The sequence below is a fragment of the Leguminivora glycinivorella genome, chromosome 24 (assembly GCF_023078275.1).
Source record: "Leguminivora glycinivorella isolate SPB_JAAS2020 chromosome 24, LegGlyc_1.1, whole genome shotgun sequence".
Taxonomy (NCBI): Eukaryota; Metazoa; Arthropoda; class Insecta; order Lepidoptera; family Tortricidae; genus Leguminivora; species Leguminivora glycinivorella.
This window is the reverse complement of record NC_062994.1, coordinates 6,703,088-6,723,961: the sequence shown is the minus strand read 5'-3', so window position 1 is coordinate 6,723,961 and position 20,874 is coordinate 6,703,088. Positions and strand designations below refer to the sequence as shown.

Genomic DNA, 20,874 nt, shown 5'->3' with positions numbered 1-20,874 from the left:
TGTGGGTACTTAGACAACGATATATTTAATATATAAATACTTATATACATAGAAAACATCCATGACTCAGGAACAAATATCTGTGCTCATCACACAAATAAATGCCCTTACCGGGATTCGAACCCGGGACCGCGGCGCAGCAGGCAGGGTCAATAAGAGGAACTTACAGCTCCAGGACAATAATTGTGCATGTATTTGCTCTAATGGGTAAAGGAAATGAAGGGTAAATGGTCAATAAAATGTCAGCATCGTCTTAAAAATGTGTATTTATTTACACTTTGGCAGTGATGGCATTATGGTATCTACAAAGAGAGTTACTAAATGAGACCGTTTGTTTTCCGTTGAGCATCAGTTTCCTATTAAATCCAGTCCGTTATAGCTAACCAGAGAAAGAACCTTATAATATAAAGTCCACTATAGACTCACCATAATACGGTTAAGTAAAAGGACTAGTACTCAATTGCGAATATGGTGAAGTTTACAGTGATTTTAACTTTATAACATTATTATTCATTGAAGTTCTATAAATACATCATAATTTGATCGTAAAAAGCCTATACACATTTGCGATATAAACATGCGTTTTTTCTTCAGTCTTTCGATGTGATAGCATATCCTGTTGAAGATCAGGTTCCTCCATAGGCATTTAACATCCGCGTATTTATATCACAGTGTGTCAAAGACCTAAATCAAATCATGATGTAGCCTACAGGTTCTTAGTTGACACATCCTTTAGAATGTTTAAACAAAACATTCCAAGGCCCTGGTTAGCGTCATCGCTGTTAGTTTACCACGCGCGGAGGGCGGCGCCATGGATGCCGAGGCCTCCAATGAGGGGCGCGCCCCACGCTCCGTAGGGGGCGATGGGGGCAATGGGGGCGATGTGAGCGCCGAGGAGGCCAGCGCGGCCGGCGGCTACTCCGCTGAGAGCGGCGGCTTGCGATTGGGCGGCGGCGACCACGTTCTGAAATTGAATTTTGTTTAGCTGGTTTTATAATGTTCGTTTTTTGGGATACCGTGCTGTTGTTATCTATTTTTAGTATTTCGACGGATTCCGAACTTTAAATTTATACATGCTTTTAGTTCATAAAATAAATGAACTTTACTCAGTTTCGACTTTTAACGCCTCGCCCTCGCATAACAAAATATGCGCTAAATATGTAAAATATGCCAGAAATTCGCGCTCCCAAATGTGGTCAATATGAAAGAGCGATATAAAGATATACGTTATGCTACGCAGCATATACGAACGTATTTGTTACGCACCCTGAGACGGGGCAAAACAAATTCAATAATAATTCTTAAGCTCAAACTCTGCCCATGTAGGTACTTAACTAGAGTCAATAATAATCATAATCAGTTGCAGTCCAGTAAGCATTCTCATTGATATCCCTAGCGGCCTCAGCGGATTGACGAACGGCCTCTGTGTTCCATTGTACGGCGGCCTCATTCGCCCTCAAGTTGCCTTCTAGTCAATAATAGCATAGTTACCTGGGAAGCAGCAACACCGTTCCAGTAAGCGTTCTCATTGATATCCCCAGCGGCCTCAGCGGACTGACGCACGGCCTCCGTGTTCCACTGAACGGGGGCCTAATTCGCCCTCAAGTTGCCACCTAGTCAATAATAGTATAGTTACCTGGGAAGCAGCAACACCGTTCCAGTAAGCGTTCTCATTGATATCCCCAGCGGCCTCAGCGGACTGCCGCACGGCCTCTGTGTTCCACTGTACGGCGGCCTCATTCGCCCTCAAGTTGCCTTCTAGTCAATAATAGTATAGTTACCTGGGAAGCAGCAACACCGTTTCAGTAAGCGTTCTCATTGATATCCCTAGCGGCCTCAGCGGATTGGCGAACCGCCTCCGTGTTCCACTGTACGGCAGCCTAATTGGGCCTGAACTTGCTTTTTAGTCAATGATAGTATAGTTACCTGGGAAGCAGCAACACCGTTCCAGTAAGCGTTCTCATTGATATCCCTAGCGGCCTCAGCGGACTGACGCACGGCCTCTGTGTTCCACTGTACGGGGGCCTAATTCGCCCTCAAGTTGCCACCTAGTCAATAATAGTATAGTTACCTGAGAGGCAGCAACACCGTTCCAGTAAGCGTTCTCATTGATATCCCTAGCGGCCTCAGCGGACTGACGCACGGCCTCTGTGTTCCACTGTACGGCGGCCTCATTGGCTCTGAGGTTGCCTTCTAGCGCCGCGCGCGCATGATCCTGCGCAGCCACGGTGGCGTCAATGGCGGCCGCTTGCGCGTCGCCGGCGTTGATGCCGAGGCCGAGGGGGAGGATGGCCGAGGCCGAGGCATAGCCGAGGATGGCGACGAAAGCGATCTGGAAGAATATTAGTCGTTATTTTTTTTTAAGAATAGGGAATGATTCCATATTTATAATGCTTTTAAAGAGTAAAGATTGAGTCGGAAAGCTGAGCCTGGCACTAGGCCAGAAAAAACGCTAGACTGGAGAAGATGTCATAATAATTATGGTTTGTTGTTATTTACGAAAATAAGCGTAGGTACTATTATTACAATTGATTTGTCAATAAAAAGATTTATAATATATTATGTATACATACATGCAATGTAATTAAAAATGGCAATATTAAACACGATGATTTTGATAACGTCACAAATATTTGAAAAGTTATATAGTAGGTACGTATATCCATACTAATGTTATTAATGATAAAGTGACATGTGTCTGTTTGTTTTGTCCCTCTTTCACGGCAAAACGGAGCGACGAATCGACGTGATTTTTTAGGTTGAGATAGTTGAAGGGATGGAGAATGACATAGGCTACTTTTTGTCTCTTTCTAACACGAGCGAAGCCGCGGGCACAAGCTAGTGATTTTATAAACCAATATGAGAGCAAGTAATCGATTTAAAACCAATACATTTTAATGGAGTGCAATGCTTATTTATTAGTTTTATTACTGAATGAATGAATTCATTTAATTTCAGATGCAAAATTTGTAATACCTATGAATTTTATTGCATTTACTTTACTGTGGAATTTAAAAACGCATAGATGTTATGTAGACAAGTACATAGTATGGTCAACCAATTTGAGTCGTAGGCCACTCTAGAACCCTGTCTTATGGACACCGTGCATTATTGGCCATAGAAGTCACTTTTGACGTTGACTGTGAAAAGGTTCTACAGTGGCCTAGGATTCGAATTGGTTGACTGCACATCCTCTTTCTCCAAAGAATTTAACCGAATATACTTTCATTGTAAACGCTGTTTACTCAATCTCATCTAAATTCACAAATCTAATTACCAGCTAAAACGGAAACGCGTTTATAAATATGTAAGCATTCGAATCACATCCGTTCGCAATATCCTTCTATGTATTCATTGTTATGCTACAGTTGTGTTCCTAGCTCAGTAGACCGTTTAATCATACATACATACATACGTGATATAATCACGCCTGTGTCCCGTAAACGGGTAGGCAGAGCACATGCACTATTAAGTTACAGTGCCACTCTTGGCAAAAAGGGGTTGAAAGAAATCCAAGCCGTTTAATAATTTTACCTAATTTGTCTGCGTATTGTACTGTTTGGATTTTTATTGTTAGATCCTTTATCAATCGATTATACACATGAAAATACATACTTTTATAATATTATAAATGGGAATGTGTATCTGTTTGTCCGTCTTTCACGGCAAAACGGACCGACGAATTGACGTGATTTTTTAAGTGGAGATAGTTGAAGGGATGGAGACTGACATAGGCTACTTACGTTACTTTCGTCGTTCGTAAAAGTTAACGTTACATTACTTACAACTTTGTTCACACGAGCTGGCACGAATGGAACGAGTGAATGAATAAATGCACGTGTGTGACAGATTAACCAATAAAATGGTAGCTCTTGTCAAAGCGAACCCCAGGCTCCCATGAGTCGTGGCAAATGCCGGGATAACGCAAGGAGGATGATGGTAGCTCTTGACAGTTGTAACTGCATATATCGATACAGGTGTCATAGAATCAAAGTTTTGTTCATTCCATTCCTGTCACCTTTCGTAAAACGATTTGTACATTGAATGAAAACACGATTTTCACTTATAATTTTACTTTATATTTCGTTTTTAACCCCCGACGCAAAAACGACGGGGTGTTATAAGTTTGATGTGTCTGTCTGTGGCATTGTAGCTCCCGAACTGATGATTTCGATTGAGTCTTTTTTGTTCATGTAAATCGGTCCACTATGTCGAGGTTTTTTTCAAAATTTTAATTTTGTTAGTTTTTCTCTTTGCAATGTACCTATTATCACAATTTGACCTTTAAGAACCAAAGTTGCAAGGCTGTATGAAATTTCTTTACTTATCATCTACACTCATCATAGATACATAGTCATTTCGGACGTAATTTGAAGTAATAAGAAATTTTAACACCTTCGCTGCGGCAAGTAACGTAACCATAATTCATAAGAAGTCTTAAAAACCCCTACCGCAGTGAACGTGTTAAGATGTCTTATCTGCCCAAGTATGTATAATAAAGAACCACACACTCTAACACTTAATTATTCGTTGTTGTAACCAAATTTCGCCTAACCCTAGACACATCAATCACTGAAATTTCAACCTAATTTATGATAATTGTAGTCCAATGCGTACAAGAAATGAACTGATTTCAGCGAAGAATCCAGCAGTGTTACTACAGAATACAGAAGGTAATAGGCGAATGTAGCAAAACCACTTTGCACTTTGATTATCGGTTGCTGTAATTACTTGATTGTTTAGTTTAGCCATTAAGGCCTATTTAGGCGGTACGAGAACTCACATGCGAGTTTTATTACATTATTATGTACGTTTACTACATTTGTGTCGCTTAACTTCAAACTTGGGTAAATCAATTCTGAAAAAAAAAAAAACTGACTTAAGGTTAATTATATAAAAAATACTAGCTTTTTCCCGCAGCGTCGCTCGTGTTAAATTCGAAAATTGCGGATTGCTCCAAATAAACTTCTTTTTGGTGACTTAATAGACCGATGCGAGACCGACATAGTCTACCGCAGGACTGACAAGAAGAATTTGCGGAAATCGGCGCTGATACACCTTGGCGTCGCTTCTGTCTCTTATCAGCAAGTGCAGCAAACCATGTCTCATCACAAATTCTGCGAGAGTGCATTTGCGCCACTCCGTTCGTTGCTCTCCGACCCTCTCCCAGTGTTGGTGGTCAATACGAAAGGCAATCATGTCCCTCTTTCTTCTACAGCGAACTGCAAAATGGTAAGCGCAAGGCGGCCAATTTTTACAAAGGGCTAGGAGGAGATGATGTCCCTCTTTGCGCAGTCTTTAAAACGAAGCAACGACCTTCCTACGCTACTCGTATGCTCACTTTATTCACAAGACGCTAATGTTCAGCGATTTATTTTGAACACGTATTGTTACCCCGAAAAGGAAAGTGACGACATATAACCGTCCTGTGGCAATGACCTAAATGTATGATCTGGTTTAGATAAAATATAACATGTATGCATACTTCCATACTATAATATTATAAATGGGAAAGTGTGTGTGTCTGTTCGTTTGTCCGTCTTTCACGGCAAAACGAAGCGACGGGTTGACGTGATTTTTTAAGTGGAGATAGTTGAAGGGATGGAGAGTGACGTAGGCTACTTTCTGTCTCTTTCTGACGCGAGCGAAGCCGCGAGCAAAAGCTAGTAAGTTTATATTTAGGTGTCTTTATTTAAATTATCTTTTAATTCCACACCAAAAAAAAAAAATTATAGTAACAATTATTAAAAAAATTAAAGAAGAATATGTCTACAATTAGCTTATATATCTAATGGTTCTATATATATTTTTTTACTATTTTAACTAAAATTTAATAACTAAGTGTATAATATTTCGCTATTCTATAATTGGTGGATTTTTTTATTTTTATTTTTTTTATTTATTTAAATTATCTTAATGAGATCTGTCCGTCGTAACAGATTGTTCTAGACTTTAGGTACTGGTTCTGTACTAAGTCTAGGGCGTGGTCGTTTCGCAACAGAATGTTTGAATTGTCGCGTAAATTCGCTGGCATGTTGCAATGCCTAAATTCTACGATTTAGATTAAGGCATTAGTCTTTATAAATATATGGCTAGTACTTAATCCATACTAATATTATAAATGGGAAAGTGTGTGTCTGTTTGTTTGTCCGTCTCGTCTTTCACGGCTAAACGGAGCATCGTATTGACTTGATTTTTTAAGTTGAGAGAGTTGAAGGGATGGAGAGTGACAAAGGCTACTTTTTGTCTATCTCTAACCCCCCCACTTCCCTAAAATTGGTACCTATTTAGTATAATTAGTATTTATAAAAATAGTAAATGGGAGATTCAAAATATAAAGTATACAAAATATTTTGCAAAAAGATTGCTAAATTCAGTTTAGGAAATGACGATATAATATTGTTAAAGTTGGTGTTTGTTAACGTTACATATTTGGAGTTTTTGTATATTTTAGTAACATTGTTTTATAATACTTTGGAAACGTTAATTTAGAAATACTCTATTTTCACTAGATATCAAATAAAAGAACTACCAAAAAGATATATATGTGAACCATCTGTACAAAACAATTTAAACTATTTCGTATCGCATATTTCAATATATTTTATATGCGAACATCGTCGACATACGACCTTCACATACAAATTGTCATTATGCGACCATAACAATCTTTATTGCCTCCTAATAAGGTGCAGAATCGATTATCCGAACGCATTTCATTTATGGCAGCTGTCAATTATAAACGGCCAGTGATATGTTCTTTATTTGAATGTTTATTTTTTATTGTTAACGGTTATATTGTTAACGAGTTTTTTAGGTAATTAGTGAATCGTTAAATTATATAAAACGGTTATTTGTAATCCGGCTAGGAAAATTAACCATTTAGCAATGTAATAGTTAAATACTATAATTGTAAGTAAAGTATAAAAGTCAAGTTCTATTTATTTTAAAAGTAAGTTAAGCAATTAATACACCGGTTATAATTTAAAATAGGAATGTTACAAATGTAACGAACTAGATTGACAGATTGACATGTGTATAAACTACTTAACATAATGCAAATCATAAATAACACTACATCAGTTCCGAATGTTAGTACAGCTATACGACAATGCATACAGTTTTTATAACACTATTGAATATTAAGCAAAAAATGATACGCATGTAACCTTGTCAAATCAATTAAATATATGTGTTTTTTATCACATCCAAAAGTGACAATAACAGCTTTCACTGCGACAAGGTTTCATCCGCATCTGACTTAAAACGATAACGGAGTACTGGCCACTTTGCACACTTAAAAAAAATCACTTGTCAAATTTTGGCGCGAAAATTTGAAATTCGAAAACGAGCGTTGACAAAAGGGCGCGTTCAGTTTTCTTTAAATTTCGTAATCCGTTATCACTTTTTTTTAAGAAGAAAATTTACCAGAAATCTCATCTTGCACTTCTTGTCAGACTGCTAGATAGCTACTGAATGCTGGCCAGCGGTGCGTTAGGTCTTTTATACGTGCGTTGCTGTACAGCTGTATTGAAAGTGGCCAGTAATCATTGCTACGATAAAGTATCTTTTTGTGGGCATAAGAAGGGCTAGAGCTGATTGTAGGTATCAGTTTCCGTGTTGTGTTACTAATTAGGAATTATATGCGATTGATAATGATAACGTTTTTCCCCACATAGAAATTATTAATAAAATCAAGAGTTACAAGATGGTTTTATGATTGTAATTATAATTGTAAAGTTTAGATACCTAATAAGGTTATTATCTTGTAAAATAAAGATTTAACCACTTTCCGCCGCTAGAAAGAGTAATGATAAAAATAAAAAATACAGAATCTACTGAAACCAAGAGATAAAACATAATTCCTGAAAATCTTTCATACTAAATCTTCAAAAATAAGTTAATTATTTGTGGAACTGTCAAGTTTTTTTACCTTCGATCACATAAAAAAAAAATATAATTTGAGTTGAATTGTTATTATGACATACACAAGAATATAATAAAAAAACACTGTAGGTACTCCTAGTTCTAGTATAAAATAGCGTACATACATGATTTTTAAGTGGACTCCACGGAACGGCATTAAAAATACTTTAAAACTAGTTAAGATAGAATTATACGCCTTGCATTTTATATACTTACATGAGCAGCTCAATGTAGGGAACAAATCAAATTATTTCATTTAGTGTATGGTGTCTATTTCAGTTTATAATTTGCATGAGCAGCTATTACGAAAACACCAAAAATAAACACCAACTAAAACCGGACCAGAAATACAGCGCGTAAACCTAATAAGGGCGATAAATGAAACCAGAAACATTACGTTGCGGGCCGAATTAATTTGTATGGATGAAAAAAAAATTACAATTTTAAGTAAAAGTTATCTAATTCCATTTTGTATGTCCTATACTCACCACCGTTAAGAGGTTCGCCCGTATTAGGTTTACCCTGTATATGATGTTGCGGAATTTCATTAGAACTAATTTCTTCATACTAAACTGAACGGTCACCGCATATATAAGAATAACAGGGCCTTCTTGATAATAGTCATATATTTTAGGCCAGGCTTGACGTATGATTTTTTCCTTGCCGCCTCTAAATATCCACAACTCTGCGCAAAGGCACGTACAAAGGTGCTGATCCGATGGGTGGAGCAGGAAGCTCTTTTATCCAAATAAAAAACTGTCGCACGCCCTGACATTTAGAGCACCACTTTACTTTACCGTCAACATTGGCGCCACTGCTCACATGTCAAGCGAAAATTGTATCGCGAAATGTAGTTCCGAATTTCACCACCGGCAAAGTTATGTTTGTCTTTGAGATGCACTTGTTTTGCGGGGTGATATTTCAGCCAGGATGTTTATTTGTGTTTCATAAAAGTCGTTGTTTTGAATTTGGAATGTTACTATCCCGAAGGCACCGGCCGCCGGTTGTAATTGACTATTTAATTGTCCCGGATTTGTAAGTTCACATTTTTGACACATTTGTTTTGAAGTATGTTGCGAAGTGGCTAAGACGTATCGTTTGCCAAATCTAACGATTAATTTCGAATTGGTTGAATCGATTAGACCCTATGTACAAGGAGGCGCTTAAACAAATATACGATTTCTATCAACTTACTGAAATGTCATTTGAATCGAAATGACAGTCTCTGCCACAGTACTAGTTTAAAAATAAAAATCAATGATAAATGACATAATAAGTAAATCCTGCGTGATAAATTAATATCGTAAAATACTCACTAACGAAGATCCGCAAAAATGTAACATGTGTTAGATTATGTTTAAAGTAAGCGAAATATTGTTTTAAAGTATTTGATTTTTTTAAATATTATTACAGGATTTTATTTAAAGTTTCATTAGGTCGCGCCAGTTTACGTTTTGTGGACGCTGTCATGTGTCAAAAAGAGGTTCTTACAGCTTTGGGACAATAGAAATATATGACTTGTCAAGAGGGCGCTGTTTTTCTGTATGTGGTGTCAGTTCAGTATATTATGAAGAAAATAGTTCTAAATAAATTCCGCAATATGGCGAATTTCTGGTTATACTTTAGATGTTACAGGAGTTTGCTATGTCTTCAGGAGTCCTATAGCCCTTTAGGCTCACTTGGACGTTCCATGGTTAGCCAATAAGCCGAGGTTACGCTAAACTTGACAGATGATCCAAGTAGGGCCTGTAAAGCGAGGCACAAAGTCATTCGTGGCTGTATAAACGAACGAGCATTTTGTGACTTCATTCATGAGACTTGAAATAGGTAGCCATGTTGGCAGTAACTTCTGGAGGTGGTACTGTTTTGAGGGTTAGGCCATGATCACGCGAGGGTTTACTGGTGAAACCCGATAACTTGAGCAAACTGGTTTTTGAAATTCGAACTGTGTGCAATTACCACAATGTTCTTATTTCAAAGAAAAATTATCTCGATTTATCGGATTTCACAGTAAACCATCGATGAAGGTCGAAAGGATGGATTTAAATATACTTTTCTCAAACATGCAATGAAATATTGTCTTTACGTTCCTTAAAATGGGCTGGGAAGTATCGCTTTTTGGGCGCAACAACTCGAGAGGACTGTAAAGTAAACTATACATGCCTCGGCGTGAAAACGGATTCCCGGCCTCGTATCCCTATCCGTATATACCCACTTGGCCGGAAATCCTCATTTTCCCGGCCTCTGATGTAATGTACTATTATGTGGCTTACACGAGACTCAGACATCAACCATGACGTGAAAACTCATTGACTGTTATAATCAGTTCTGTGTGTCCTGTTATGACCTCATAATTTTTCATACATCACCTTTTGAAAAATATCAAAAATATTTCGCATATTATTCAATTAAAATGGGACTTAATCGCGTAAAACTTACGTTTATGTTTAACCCGACGTTTAATAAGTCCCGTTTTACTTTAATGATATGAGTGAAGATCGTTTTAGTTTAAATAAATATAATATTTCGCATATCTGTCTGTTCCATAAGGTACGATAATGTAAACCCAGATTGTCCAATATAATATAAGAATATCTGGGCGGGTTCTATTTTAATATATCACGTCTTTAGATAAAAAAAATACTCTTATAAATACAAAAAAAAAGACAAAAAACAAAAAAATAATTTCTGGCCGGGATTCGAAACCCTGACACCTACGATCTATCTGCCTACATTAGACCGACCTCGTGCGCGCGGCGAAATTAACGACCATATTTTACGTTTACTACCGCGACAGAAAAACTCATGAAAACTCGAAAATTCGCGTTTTCCGGGATTTTTCACCCCCGAAAACCCCCACATAACAAATTTCGGCGAAATCGTTAGAGCGGTTTCCGAGATCGTCGGTATATATAAATAAATAAATAAATAAATAAATTGGCGGGATGACCTGGACTCCTTTCTTAACAACTGGACGGATGCTGCACTTAATCGGGAGGATTGGAAATCTAGGGGGGAGGCCTTTGCCCAGCAGTGGGACACTAGGTAGGCTACTGAAAAAAAAAAAAAAATACAAGAATTGCTCGTTTAAAAGTTAAATAAGATAATGAATATATTGAGAGCATTTCATTCCGCCCTTGCCTTGCAAGTCGCAACAGAGGCGGGGTATGTCGTCAGCTGATTATTTACGTATTATTTGATAAGACAACACATTTAAACATGTATCATTTCATTTGTAAGGCAGCGTTCCCACTTATCCGTCGCGTGTCTCGGGGCGCGCAAAGGGCGTCCGCGCCACGCCACCTGAGTGTAATTCAAAAAGCGTCTCCTCAGTACATTTTGTATAGGAAGGACGTAAGGCGCGCCGCCAAGCGGAGCGGCGCGCGCCCCGCCGCCGCCACGCCACCTGGGGCGCGTCTTACGTCTTTCCTATACAAAATGTACTGAGGAGGCGTTTTTTGAATTACACTGAAGCGGCGTGGCGCGGACGCCCGTTGCGCGCCCCGAGACACGCGACGCTCTGGTGTGGCCGGTCACTTAGGTTAGTTGGTTTGGCTTTGGTGATTCTGATTTGGCTTACACCAATAGTTTTTAACCCCCGACGCAAAAACGACGGGGTGTTATAAGTTTGACGTGTCTGTCTGTCTGTCGGTCTGTTTGTCTGTCTGTCTGTGTGTGTGTCTGTCTGTGGCATCGTAGCTCCCGAACGGATGAACCGATTTCGATTTAGTTTTTTTGTTTGATAGCTGAGTTAGTCGGGAGTGTTAGCCATGTTTCATGAAAATCGGTCCACTATGTCGCGGTCGCGGGTTTTATCAAAATTTTAATTTTGTGGTTTGGTTATCTTATGAACATGCCACAGTAAATATCGTCACTACTTTTAATAGTATATTATATTTATAGCCTTCATAATGTTACGATTGTATACTATACTTTTTCTACGACAGCCAAATACATACGTATTCGAGAATAATAAAATGGGTCACTTACGTACTTCATATCATGAATGGGAACATTTGTGCGGATCTTAGGTATTCTGTCCGCAATGTTGATGGCGAGAATTTGTTGCACAATTCTTCAAAATATGCCAACAACGCGGTTTCAGAGAAAGTTGAAACATTTTTTTGCAATTTCCATGTCAAAACAATCATAACATTTTTGGTGACTTTTCAGGTAACAAATTGTCAGTCACTTTGAGCGCCATAGCCTTGATTTCTTCGGAAGTACATTGTTTCACCAGAATCACTCATAATCACTTAAGTTTTTGCACAATAACGTCGAATTAAAACAAACTACACAACACCGAAATATGTAGTTCAAATAGTTTCGTCAAAAGTTTACAAATGTCAAACATACCATAGACAAGAGAAATAGAAAATAAGCCGGTTTTCAATTACGAAAAATATGGTTGCGTTCAAGAATATTTAAATATCGAATGTAAAATCACTACATAGTATAAAACAAAGTCACTTTTTCTGTCCCTATGTCCCGATGTCCCTTTGTATGCTTAAATCTTTGAAACTACGCAACGGATTTTGATGCGGTTTTTTTTAATAGATAGAGTGATTCAAGAGGAAGGTTTATATGTATAATAACATCCATTAAATAGTGGAGATGTACTGTTATTTTTGAGGTTTCTAATGTGATGTCGTAAATAATTACATGCGGGTAGATTATATTTATTTGTCTACCCCGAACATTTATCTTATACTATTAAACGAGCAATTCTTGTATATTTATTTATTTATTTATTTATTTATTTATTTATTTATTTATATATACCGACGATCTCGGAAACCGCTCTAACGATTTCGCTGAAATTTGTTTTGTGGGGGTTTTCGGGGTGAAAAATCGATCTAGCGTAGCCTTAGATCCCGGAAAACGCGAATTTTCGAGTTTTCTTGAGTTTTTCTTTCGCATTTGTAAACGTAAAATATGGTCCTTAATTTCGCCGCGCGCGCATCGATTCCGCGTAGCTCAGTCGCACGAGGTCGGTCTAATGTACGCAGATAGATCGTAGGTGTCAGGGTTTCGAATCCCGGCCAGAAATTAAGTTTTTGTTTTTTGTCTTTTTTTTGTTTTTGTATTTATAAGAGTTTTTTTTTTATCTAAAGACGTGATATATTAAAATAGAACCGAGCGAAGCTCGGTCGCCCAGATATTATAAATTAATATCGGGTAGTTTTGTGTTGTTTACATCTCCGGTGACATTTTGCTGGGACGTCAGTCTTCCGCGACCACGGCCAGTGCAACCTGGCCGAAACGTTGGGAAAAAAGGTAAAAATAATGTTAATTAATCGCTTTCGACCTGTATGTGACTTTAAATATGTGTACAAAGCGCGAGAACTTAGTGTTATCTTGATAAGGGATAGGGATAGCGATAGGGATAGCGATAGCCATAGCGTTAGCGATAGGGATAGAGATAGGGATACGGATACGGATACGGATAATATGGGTATCGTTAGAGGGATACGGATAATCGGTCGGCGGTCTCTTACAATCAAAGTGCTCTAAGACGATCGTTGTTTGCTTGCTTGAAGATTACGTTTGCGATAAGTATAAGCAAAATGTAAAAAATTGTAAGGGATAATAGAAAAAAGTACTTTTTACCCACCGATCATATAGTGTCGAAATACGGGCTATGTGGGATGTTTATAAAGGTTTCCCCAGCGTATATAGAATTACCTACGCTGTGGTCGATGTGTAATATTTCTACAATCATTGCAAGCAAAAGTATTATGTGCAATCGAAATAATCGCAGATAAATATACCAGAGAAACCTAAGGATCCAAATGAAAATCTTAATGAATACTTTTATTACGCGGGCGAAGCCGCGGGTAAAAGCTAGTTATTGGATAAACTTATGATTTTTACCTTTGTTTTGCAATATCTCATATTAAAAACGCATTTCAGTTTATTTTTTCATCTTGATTTAAATTATGAACCTAAATATTATATTATTTATTAAAAGTTACTTATTGCTGCAAATGAAAACATACCTGATAAATGGAAGTTGTGCTTTAAAAAAAAAAAAAACAGAACTCCTATATTCATATGATTACTGCTAGCAGTAATCATATGAACCTATAGACAAATAGACTTTCTCATCGTTACTCAAATGAACTTAATTTGGATACCGCTGACAATAATCTAATTGACAGATTTAAGTGCTGGAGTAGAAAAAAAAACTTGTATCTTCGTCTGTCAATGAAAATAAAATTGTAGTAAGTATGTATGGAATGCATATAGACTTACTGCGTTTTAACTTTGAGGAACAGCGTGAGATACGAGATTTTTTAAAAGTAGTGATGATATGTACATTTCATGATGGGCGCGAAAGTATGTCGCCGTGAGATAGACTACCCGTCCTTATGCCATTAATACAATTAGAAGATGACATGATCTATCTCGCGGCGACATACTCTCGCGGCAATCATGTGCTAACCCTGCAGGTGCCTACGCACTACGTTACCTCTAACGTCGAAAAATTATTACTGAAGCAGTTACAAATTTTGCTTCATGTCATACTATATTATACACCCTGTTTTTATTGAATTCCGTTAACTTTAAGGGAAGGTTCTTTAAATCAAATACAATAAGTTTCTCTAAGAAACTAGCGTCTTAACTCTTACGGTTATCGAGTACCTAATTAAAAAAATAAAGATAATTACTGAACACGTGTGTGACAGCCTTTACCAATTTCTAATGTTATTTGTTTTGACATGTGCCGTCAATCATTTGACACTAACTTGAATGTTATTCTTAAGGGTCTCTCACACTAATAAATTCATTTATTATGTATGAAAATGATGAACAATTTTTTTTTGCGAATTTAACTAAAACTGATATACAGGGGTTCCTGATAATTAACCTAGCTATGTGTCGAATTTAACGGAAAACAAAAAAAAAACACGGTGTATATTATACATTCGCTTCGCTCGCGTTAAATTCGAAAATTGCTGAATGCTTCATACAAACTTCCCCCCCCCCCCCCAGTTTAGAGAAGTAGGGGCTTAGAAAGAGCCAAAAAGTAGCGTATGTCACTCTCCATCCATTCGCCTATCTCCACTCAGAAAATGACGTCAATTCTTGCTGTTTTGCCGTGAAAGATGGATAGACAAACAGACACACAGACTTTCCCATTTATAATGGACGACATTCGAAAAACTGAGGGGCACTTCTGGATGAGATTAGCCCAGGACCGGGATGAGTGGCGTACACGAAGGGAGGCCTATGCTCAGCAGTGGGCGATTAATGGCTGAAATGATGATGATGATGAATATCGGTATGGATGTCCGTATACGGACCAAAGGCACGCGTCTTAACCCCAGTAATACCACAGTATAATAAAAAGTACTTTTCGTACAGTATGGCCACTTCCGCTCCCTGCTGAAAGTGCCGCCCACCCCCTAGGTTAGCTAACAGTTACCGCCTATCAAAAACGCGAACAGTTGACCTGTCATATTTCACTCATACAAGCATAGTACGCGTTCACCTACACGAGCTTAGACTGTGTGCTAGGAACGCGCCTCTTTCATATATTTGATCGCCAGCACACCTCGGACACTGGTGATCAAATATATGAAAGAGCCGTTCTTAGCACACAGCCTAAGCTCGTGTAGGTGAACGCGTACCATGCTTGTATGAGTGAGATATGACAGGTCGACTGTTCGCGTTTTTGACCGGCGGTAACTGTGAGGTAACCGAGAGGGGGTGGGCGACGCTTTCTGCGGGGAGTGGGAGTGGCCATACTGTACGATAGTACTCTTTACTATACTGTGTCGCCAGTGTCCGAGGTGTGGTAATACCATTGTCAAGGTTAGATTTAGAGTCATTTCGTAGATCTACGATTCTCATAAGCTAAGTCTGTCACTTCTCGCCTCGTAGTCTTAGCTTACCTAAACCACACCTCGGACAATCGCGATCAAATATATGAAAGATATGCGTTCCTACGCACTCATCCACACAATGCTCGTGTTGGCGAATGCACGCTTGTGTGAGTGAGATAAGACAGGTCGACTGGTCGCGTTCTTGACAGGCGGTAAATGTGAGGTAACCGAGAGCGGGTGGGCGGCACTTTCAGCGGGAAGCAGGGAGTGACCATACTGTACTGTACTCTTTATTATACTGTAAACTTCAGACTCAAACCTAAATCTAAAGCCTAGGGTAAACGACCTTTGTAAATCTAGTTCGGAGGCGGTATCGGTCGGAATGGGAAGGCCGCCCAGCTGACGCCATACCCTGCTGTTGTTACAAGGGCGAGACTTGAAAACTGTACATATTATTATTAGAGTAGGGAACAAATACAATACAAGTTAATACAATACAAATACTCTTAACAACATACGTAAACAACAGCCGGATAACCTAAAACCTAACAAACAAATAAAATTATTTTTTGACTTTTTTTTAACCCCCGACGCAAAAACGATAGGTTATAAGTTTAACGCGTCTGTCTGTCTGTCTGTGTGTGTGTCTGTCTGTGGCATCGTAGCTCCCGAACGGATGAACCGATTTAGATTTAGTTTTTTTTTGTCTGAAAGTTGAGTTAGTCGGGAGTGTTCTTATCTCTTATGTTTCATGAAAATCGGTCTACTATGTCGCGGTCGGGGGTTTTTTCAAAATTTTAATTTTGTGTTTAGGTTATTGAAGTAAATAAGTAGTTAGTTACACTACATGTAATGCATACAATATTTATTAGTGATATAGTAGCTAGAAAAAGAGACCGAGTCAACTAACTGGTGGGCTAGCCTAGAATCGAGTCCGGGTCATCTTACGCGGCTAACGTCCATACCACTAGACCACCCGACCACTGGTGGCCATGTCAGCCGCTTAAACTGAAGACCTGAGCTCGAATTCCGGTTCGGCACCAGTATACTTGTGCTTGGTCGTTTTTAACCCCCGACGCAAAAACGAAGGGGTGTTATCTTTAGTGTAATACCTACTCGTCGTATACATAGAGGAATAAGTAAGGGTAGACTTGTAACTCTATACATCAGTAAATGCGGGTTATTTGTATAGGCATAGTTAAGTGACATCTAGCGACAATCACGCGTCAAATAGCGTGAATTATCAGTACCACTACTCGATACGTGGTGGCTACTGTATCTCGTCTACCATCTACCAAAAATTTAATATTAGAACAGTTTACAACTTATACTACAAGCAGAGGGAATTGAAAACAGAATACTGATTTATCTATTGTAATATTAGCTAAAAATTGGTGAGCATTAGACTTTTCGTTCGTCGCGACATCCGCATTCCGCATGAGTACAATCTAGGTCTCTTTAAAGCAAGAGTAAATAGGTATCTCATAGGTAAGCGTGCTCCACCGTAGACAGCATCATCACTTATCATCAGGTGTGATCGTGGTCAAACGTCTACCTATTCATACTAGAAAAAAGTGCGGTTCTCAAAGATAATAAAATAATCTAGCTAGGTAGATTATTCACCCTCGGTTGACAGACCGGTGTCGGCGGACTGATCGTCAGTGGGCCCTACTAATGTTTATAACTATAAGTCAATTAGTCTAACTATTAAATTAATGAAGTACCGATTATACAAGACATTCATCGCATTTACCAGTAAGCCCTGTACTTGCCGCGCTCGCAACTAGATCCAGATAATTGAGTAACCTAATCTGGTTATGGAATCTAGATTTCAATGCCGTTTGATATTTGAGCCGTGATTTATTTGCGATCTTATACCTACACAAGTGATACATAACGTCACTACTTAAAAAAAAACTAGTATCTTCGTCTGTCAATGAAAAAAAAATTGTAGTAAGTATTATGTATGGAATGCAAATAGACTTACTGCGTTTTAACTTTGAGGAACAACGTGAGATACGAGATTTTTTAAAAGTAGTGACGATATACATAACTCACGCAACGCCTGTATTCCCAAAGGAGTAGAAAGAATTTCATTTTTAACCCCCGACGCAAAAACGACGGGGTGTTATAAGTTTGACGTGTCTGTCTGTATGTTTGTCTGTTTGTCTGTTTGTCTGTCTGTGGCACCGTAGCTCCCGAACGGATGAACCGATTTACATTTAGTTTATTTTGTTTGAAAGCTGAATTAGTCGGAAGTGTTCTTAGCCATGTTTCATGAAAATAGGTCCACTATGTTGGGGTTTTTTTCAAAATTTTAATTTTGTGGTTAGGTTATTCATTGCGACTCTTAAGAATAAGAATAAGAATAAGAATAAGAATAATTTATTTGCTTTAAACAATACCAATTACACAGGTGTTAATGCGATAGGTGGTAAGTTTCATGTTTAACCATTAATGGTATGCAAACTATGTACACAAACTATATACAAAAAACTTATAAAAATATCATGCAAATGTATACATTAATAAATTTCATACATTTCATTCATTTAAAATATAAAGTCGTACAGATTAATTAATTATTTTTCATGTCCAAAAACTCTTTTGTGCTATAAAAATTAAATTGTTTAAGCCATTCATGCAACTGTCGTTTGAATGCAGTAATATTTAATTGTTTTAATTCGTTTGGTAAGGTGTTATACATATTAAGACACATAATCGTACAACTTTTTTTATGTTTTGCTAATCTTGGATGTTCATCGGGTAATAATCTGTCCGGGTTACGGCAAGAGCGTGGATGGCTATCACAGGCTTTTTTAAATAAATCTAAGTGTTTATGAACAAACATGCACATTTCACAAATATATAGAGAAGGAAGTGGTAACAAACCAAGTCTTTCAAAAAGCGGTCTGCAAGATTCACCTGGTCGCATCCCGTTTAATGCTCGAATGCATTTTTTTTGCGCGACAAAAGCTCGATTAAAGTCTGTGCTATTACCCCATATTATTAGGCCATAACGCAAAACTGACTCTACGTACGCATGATAGCAGGATAATGCCGTTTTAGCATCAGTAACTCTACGGAGTTGTTTGAGTGCGAACACATATTTATTTATTCGACTAGTAACGTTCTCCAATTGTGCCCTCCAGTCCAGATTCTCATCTAGAGTTATTCCTAGGAATTTTGTCTGCATCACATTTTCTATGCTAGGAACTTGCAAATTAACATTTAAATTCGGATTTATTGATTTATTAAAATTTATATATTTAGATTTATCTAGATTTATTTTTAAGTTATTCGAATTAAGCCAGTATTTTACTTTATCGATCGTATTATTAATTTCTTGTTCGTGGTCATTAATTGTACAAATTTCTTTATCAGACGTGACAATCATAGATATGTCATCAGCAAATAAAATGCAACTGTGATTCGTTATGTCAGTGATGTCATTAATATAGAGCAAAAATAATATTGGCCCTAAAACACTTCCCTGTGGGACTCCGCTTAGGTTGTGTCTATATCCAGATGAGTAGTTAGTCATCTCGTCATTTTCACTTTTCCTTGTAATCTGGACGCATTGATTCCTATTTTTTAAATATGACTCTATCCACTGGAGAGCTGGCCCTCTTATTCCGAGTGTTTCGAGTTTTTTTAATAATAAACTATGAGATACAAAATCAAAGGCTTTAGAGAGATCGAAAAATAGCCCTGTAGTCCAGTGATTTCCGTTAAGACCTGAAAATATTAGCTTTAGTATCGAGAAAATGGCTAAAGTTGTTGATTTGTGTTTTTGGAAGCCAAACTGCTCCTTTTTGATAATGTCGTATTTTGTACAAAAATCAAGCAATCTCTTTAACATGCATTTCTCAAAGATTTTTGATAAGATAGGAATCAATGTTATTGGCCGGTAATTACTTATGTCGTCTTTTTTTCCTTTTTTAAATAGTGGTTTTACTACCGACTTTTTAAGCGCTTCAGGAAAAGTCCCCGACATAAATGATTGGTTTACTAAGTGTGTTAAAATGCTCGCAGTTTCAGTTATGCTGGCCTTTATCACACTTGTACTAATACCATCATAACCTTCTGATTTTGTATTTTTTAAAGACGCCACTATATTTTTAAGTTCAGTTTCCGACACTGGATTCAAAAACATGGAGTTGCTTCTAATGTTATAGATGTTATAATTTATGGACGGCAGAGTTTGTAATTTCAAAGTAGACTCTACATAATAATCATTAAAGGTAGTGGCGATTTCAACTGGATCTGTGACTATCGTGTCATTATGCACGACGCGTTCTATTGTTACTGGTGGCTTTGGGCAAGATATTTGGTTTTTTATGACTAACCATGATGCTCTACATTTGTTAGAACTTTTTTTAATAAATTTTATGTTAGCATTTTTTTTAGAACTATAAATACACCGTTTTAGTAGGCTTGAATATTTGGTATACATAGTCTTAAGGCTTTCATTTTTCTCTTTATAATACTTGTATCTTATTTGACGTTTGGCTTTACAGCTCACTTTTAAACCCTTAGTTATCCAGTTTTGTTTCTGTTTATTAGTATTATTTACCATTATTCGTATTTTTGGGAAACAGAGATTGTAGAAGAGACAAAGTATATCGTGGAAGTTGTTGAAAGCCAGATTTAAATTGGTTTCTTCGTAGATGTCTGACCAAGAAATGTTCTGCAGACAGTGCTTGAATTTTGTTACGTTGTCTCGGCTGTAGTCTCTCTTATAGATATAAAATGTAATGGGCTTCGGCACTGGCATGTTAGTAGAAAAGCTCAATAGTTGTGCTGTATCATGGTCAGAGAGATATAGTGGAAGAACAGTTGCATTGGCTGTAGGAATATTACTCAAAAAGTGGTCAATGCATGATGACTTACGAGTGGGTACATTAATGTGTAAGATCATATTATAATTTTTCGTGAGATCTTTTAATTCTGTTACCGAAGAGCTTTTTTTCAAAGTGTTTATATTAAAGTCACCAGTTATTACGAAATTCATATTTGAATTATATAAATTATGTAACTCATGAAGCAATAAATCAAGTTTGTCCAAAAATATGTTTACGTTAGATGACGGTGTTCTGTAAAGGCAGATAATAACAAG

At 37.5% G+C, this 20,874-nt stretch overlaps 2 protein-coding genes across 5 annotated transcripts in view; one reads left to right on the top strand and one right to left on the bottom strand.

Moving 5' to 3' along the window:
- LOC125238814 (WD repeat-containing protein 7) overlaps positions 1–20,874 on the top strand; it is a 191,326-nt gene that overhangs the window by 55,505 nt on the left and 114,947 nt on the right. The gene's annotated exons all lie outside the window — the stretch shown is intronic.
- On the bottom strand, positions 249–7,509 carry LOC125238820 (cuticle protein 1-like). 2 transcript variants are annotated; one of them, XM_048146267.1, is made up of 3 exons: positions 7,429–7,509; positions 2,072–2,332; positions 249–964 (listed from the first exon to the last, which is right to left on the bottom strand). In XM_048146267.1, exons 1-3 carry the CDS (start codon positions 7,438–7,440, stop codon positions 788–790), a joined length of 450 nt encoding a protein of 149 aa, XP_048002224.1. In that variant the 5' UTR covers positions 7,441–7,509; the 3' UTR covers positions 249–787. The 2 variants fall into 2 exon arrangements, 1 of the variants encoding a protein (XP_048002224.1); XR_007178473.1 differs by lacking the exons at positions 2,072–2,332; positions 7,429–7,509 and adding an exon at positions 1,492–1,607 and having other exon boundaries at positions 832–964.

What these genes read in the sequence shown, in the direction of transcription:
- LOC125238820 (XM_048146267.1), bottom strand. An exon ending in ACGGTGTTGCTGCCTCTCAG is followed by an intron (nt 965 to 2,071) that starts GTAACTATACTA and finishes ATTCAATTTCAG; the next exon opens with AACGTGGTCGCCGCCGCCCA.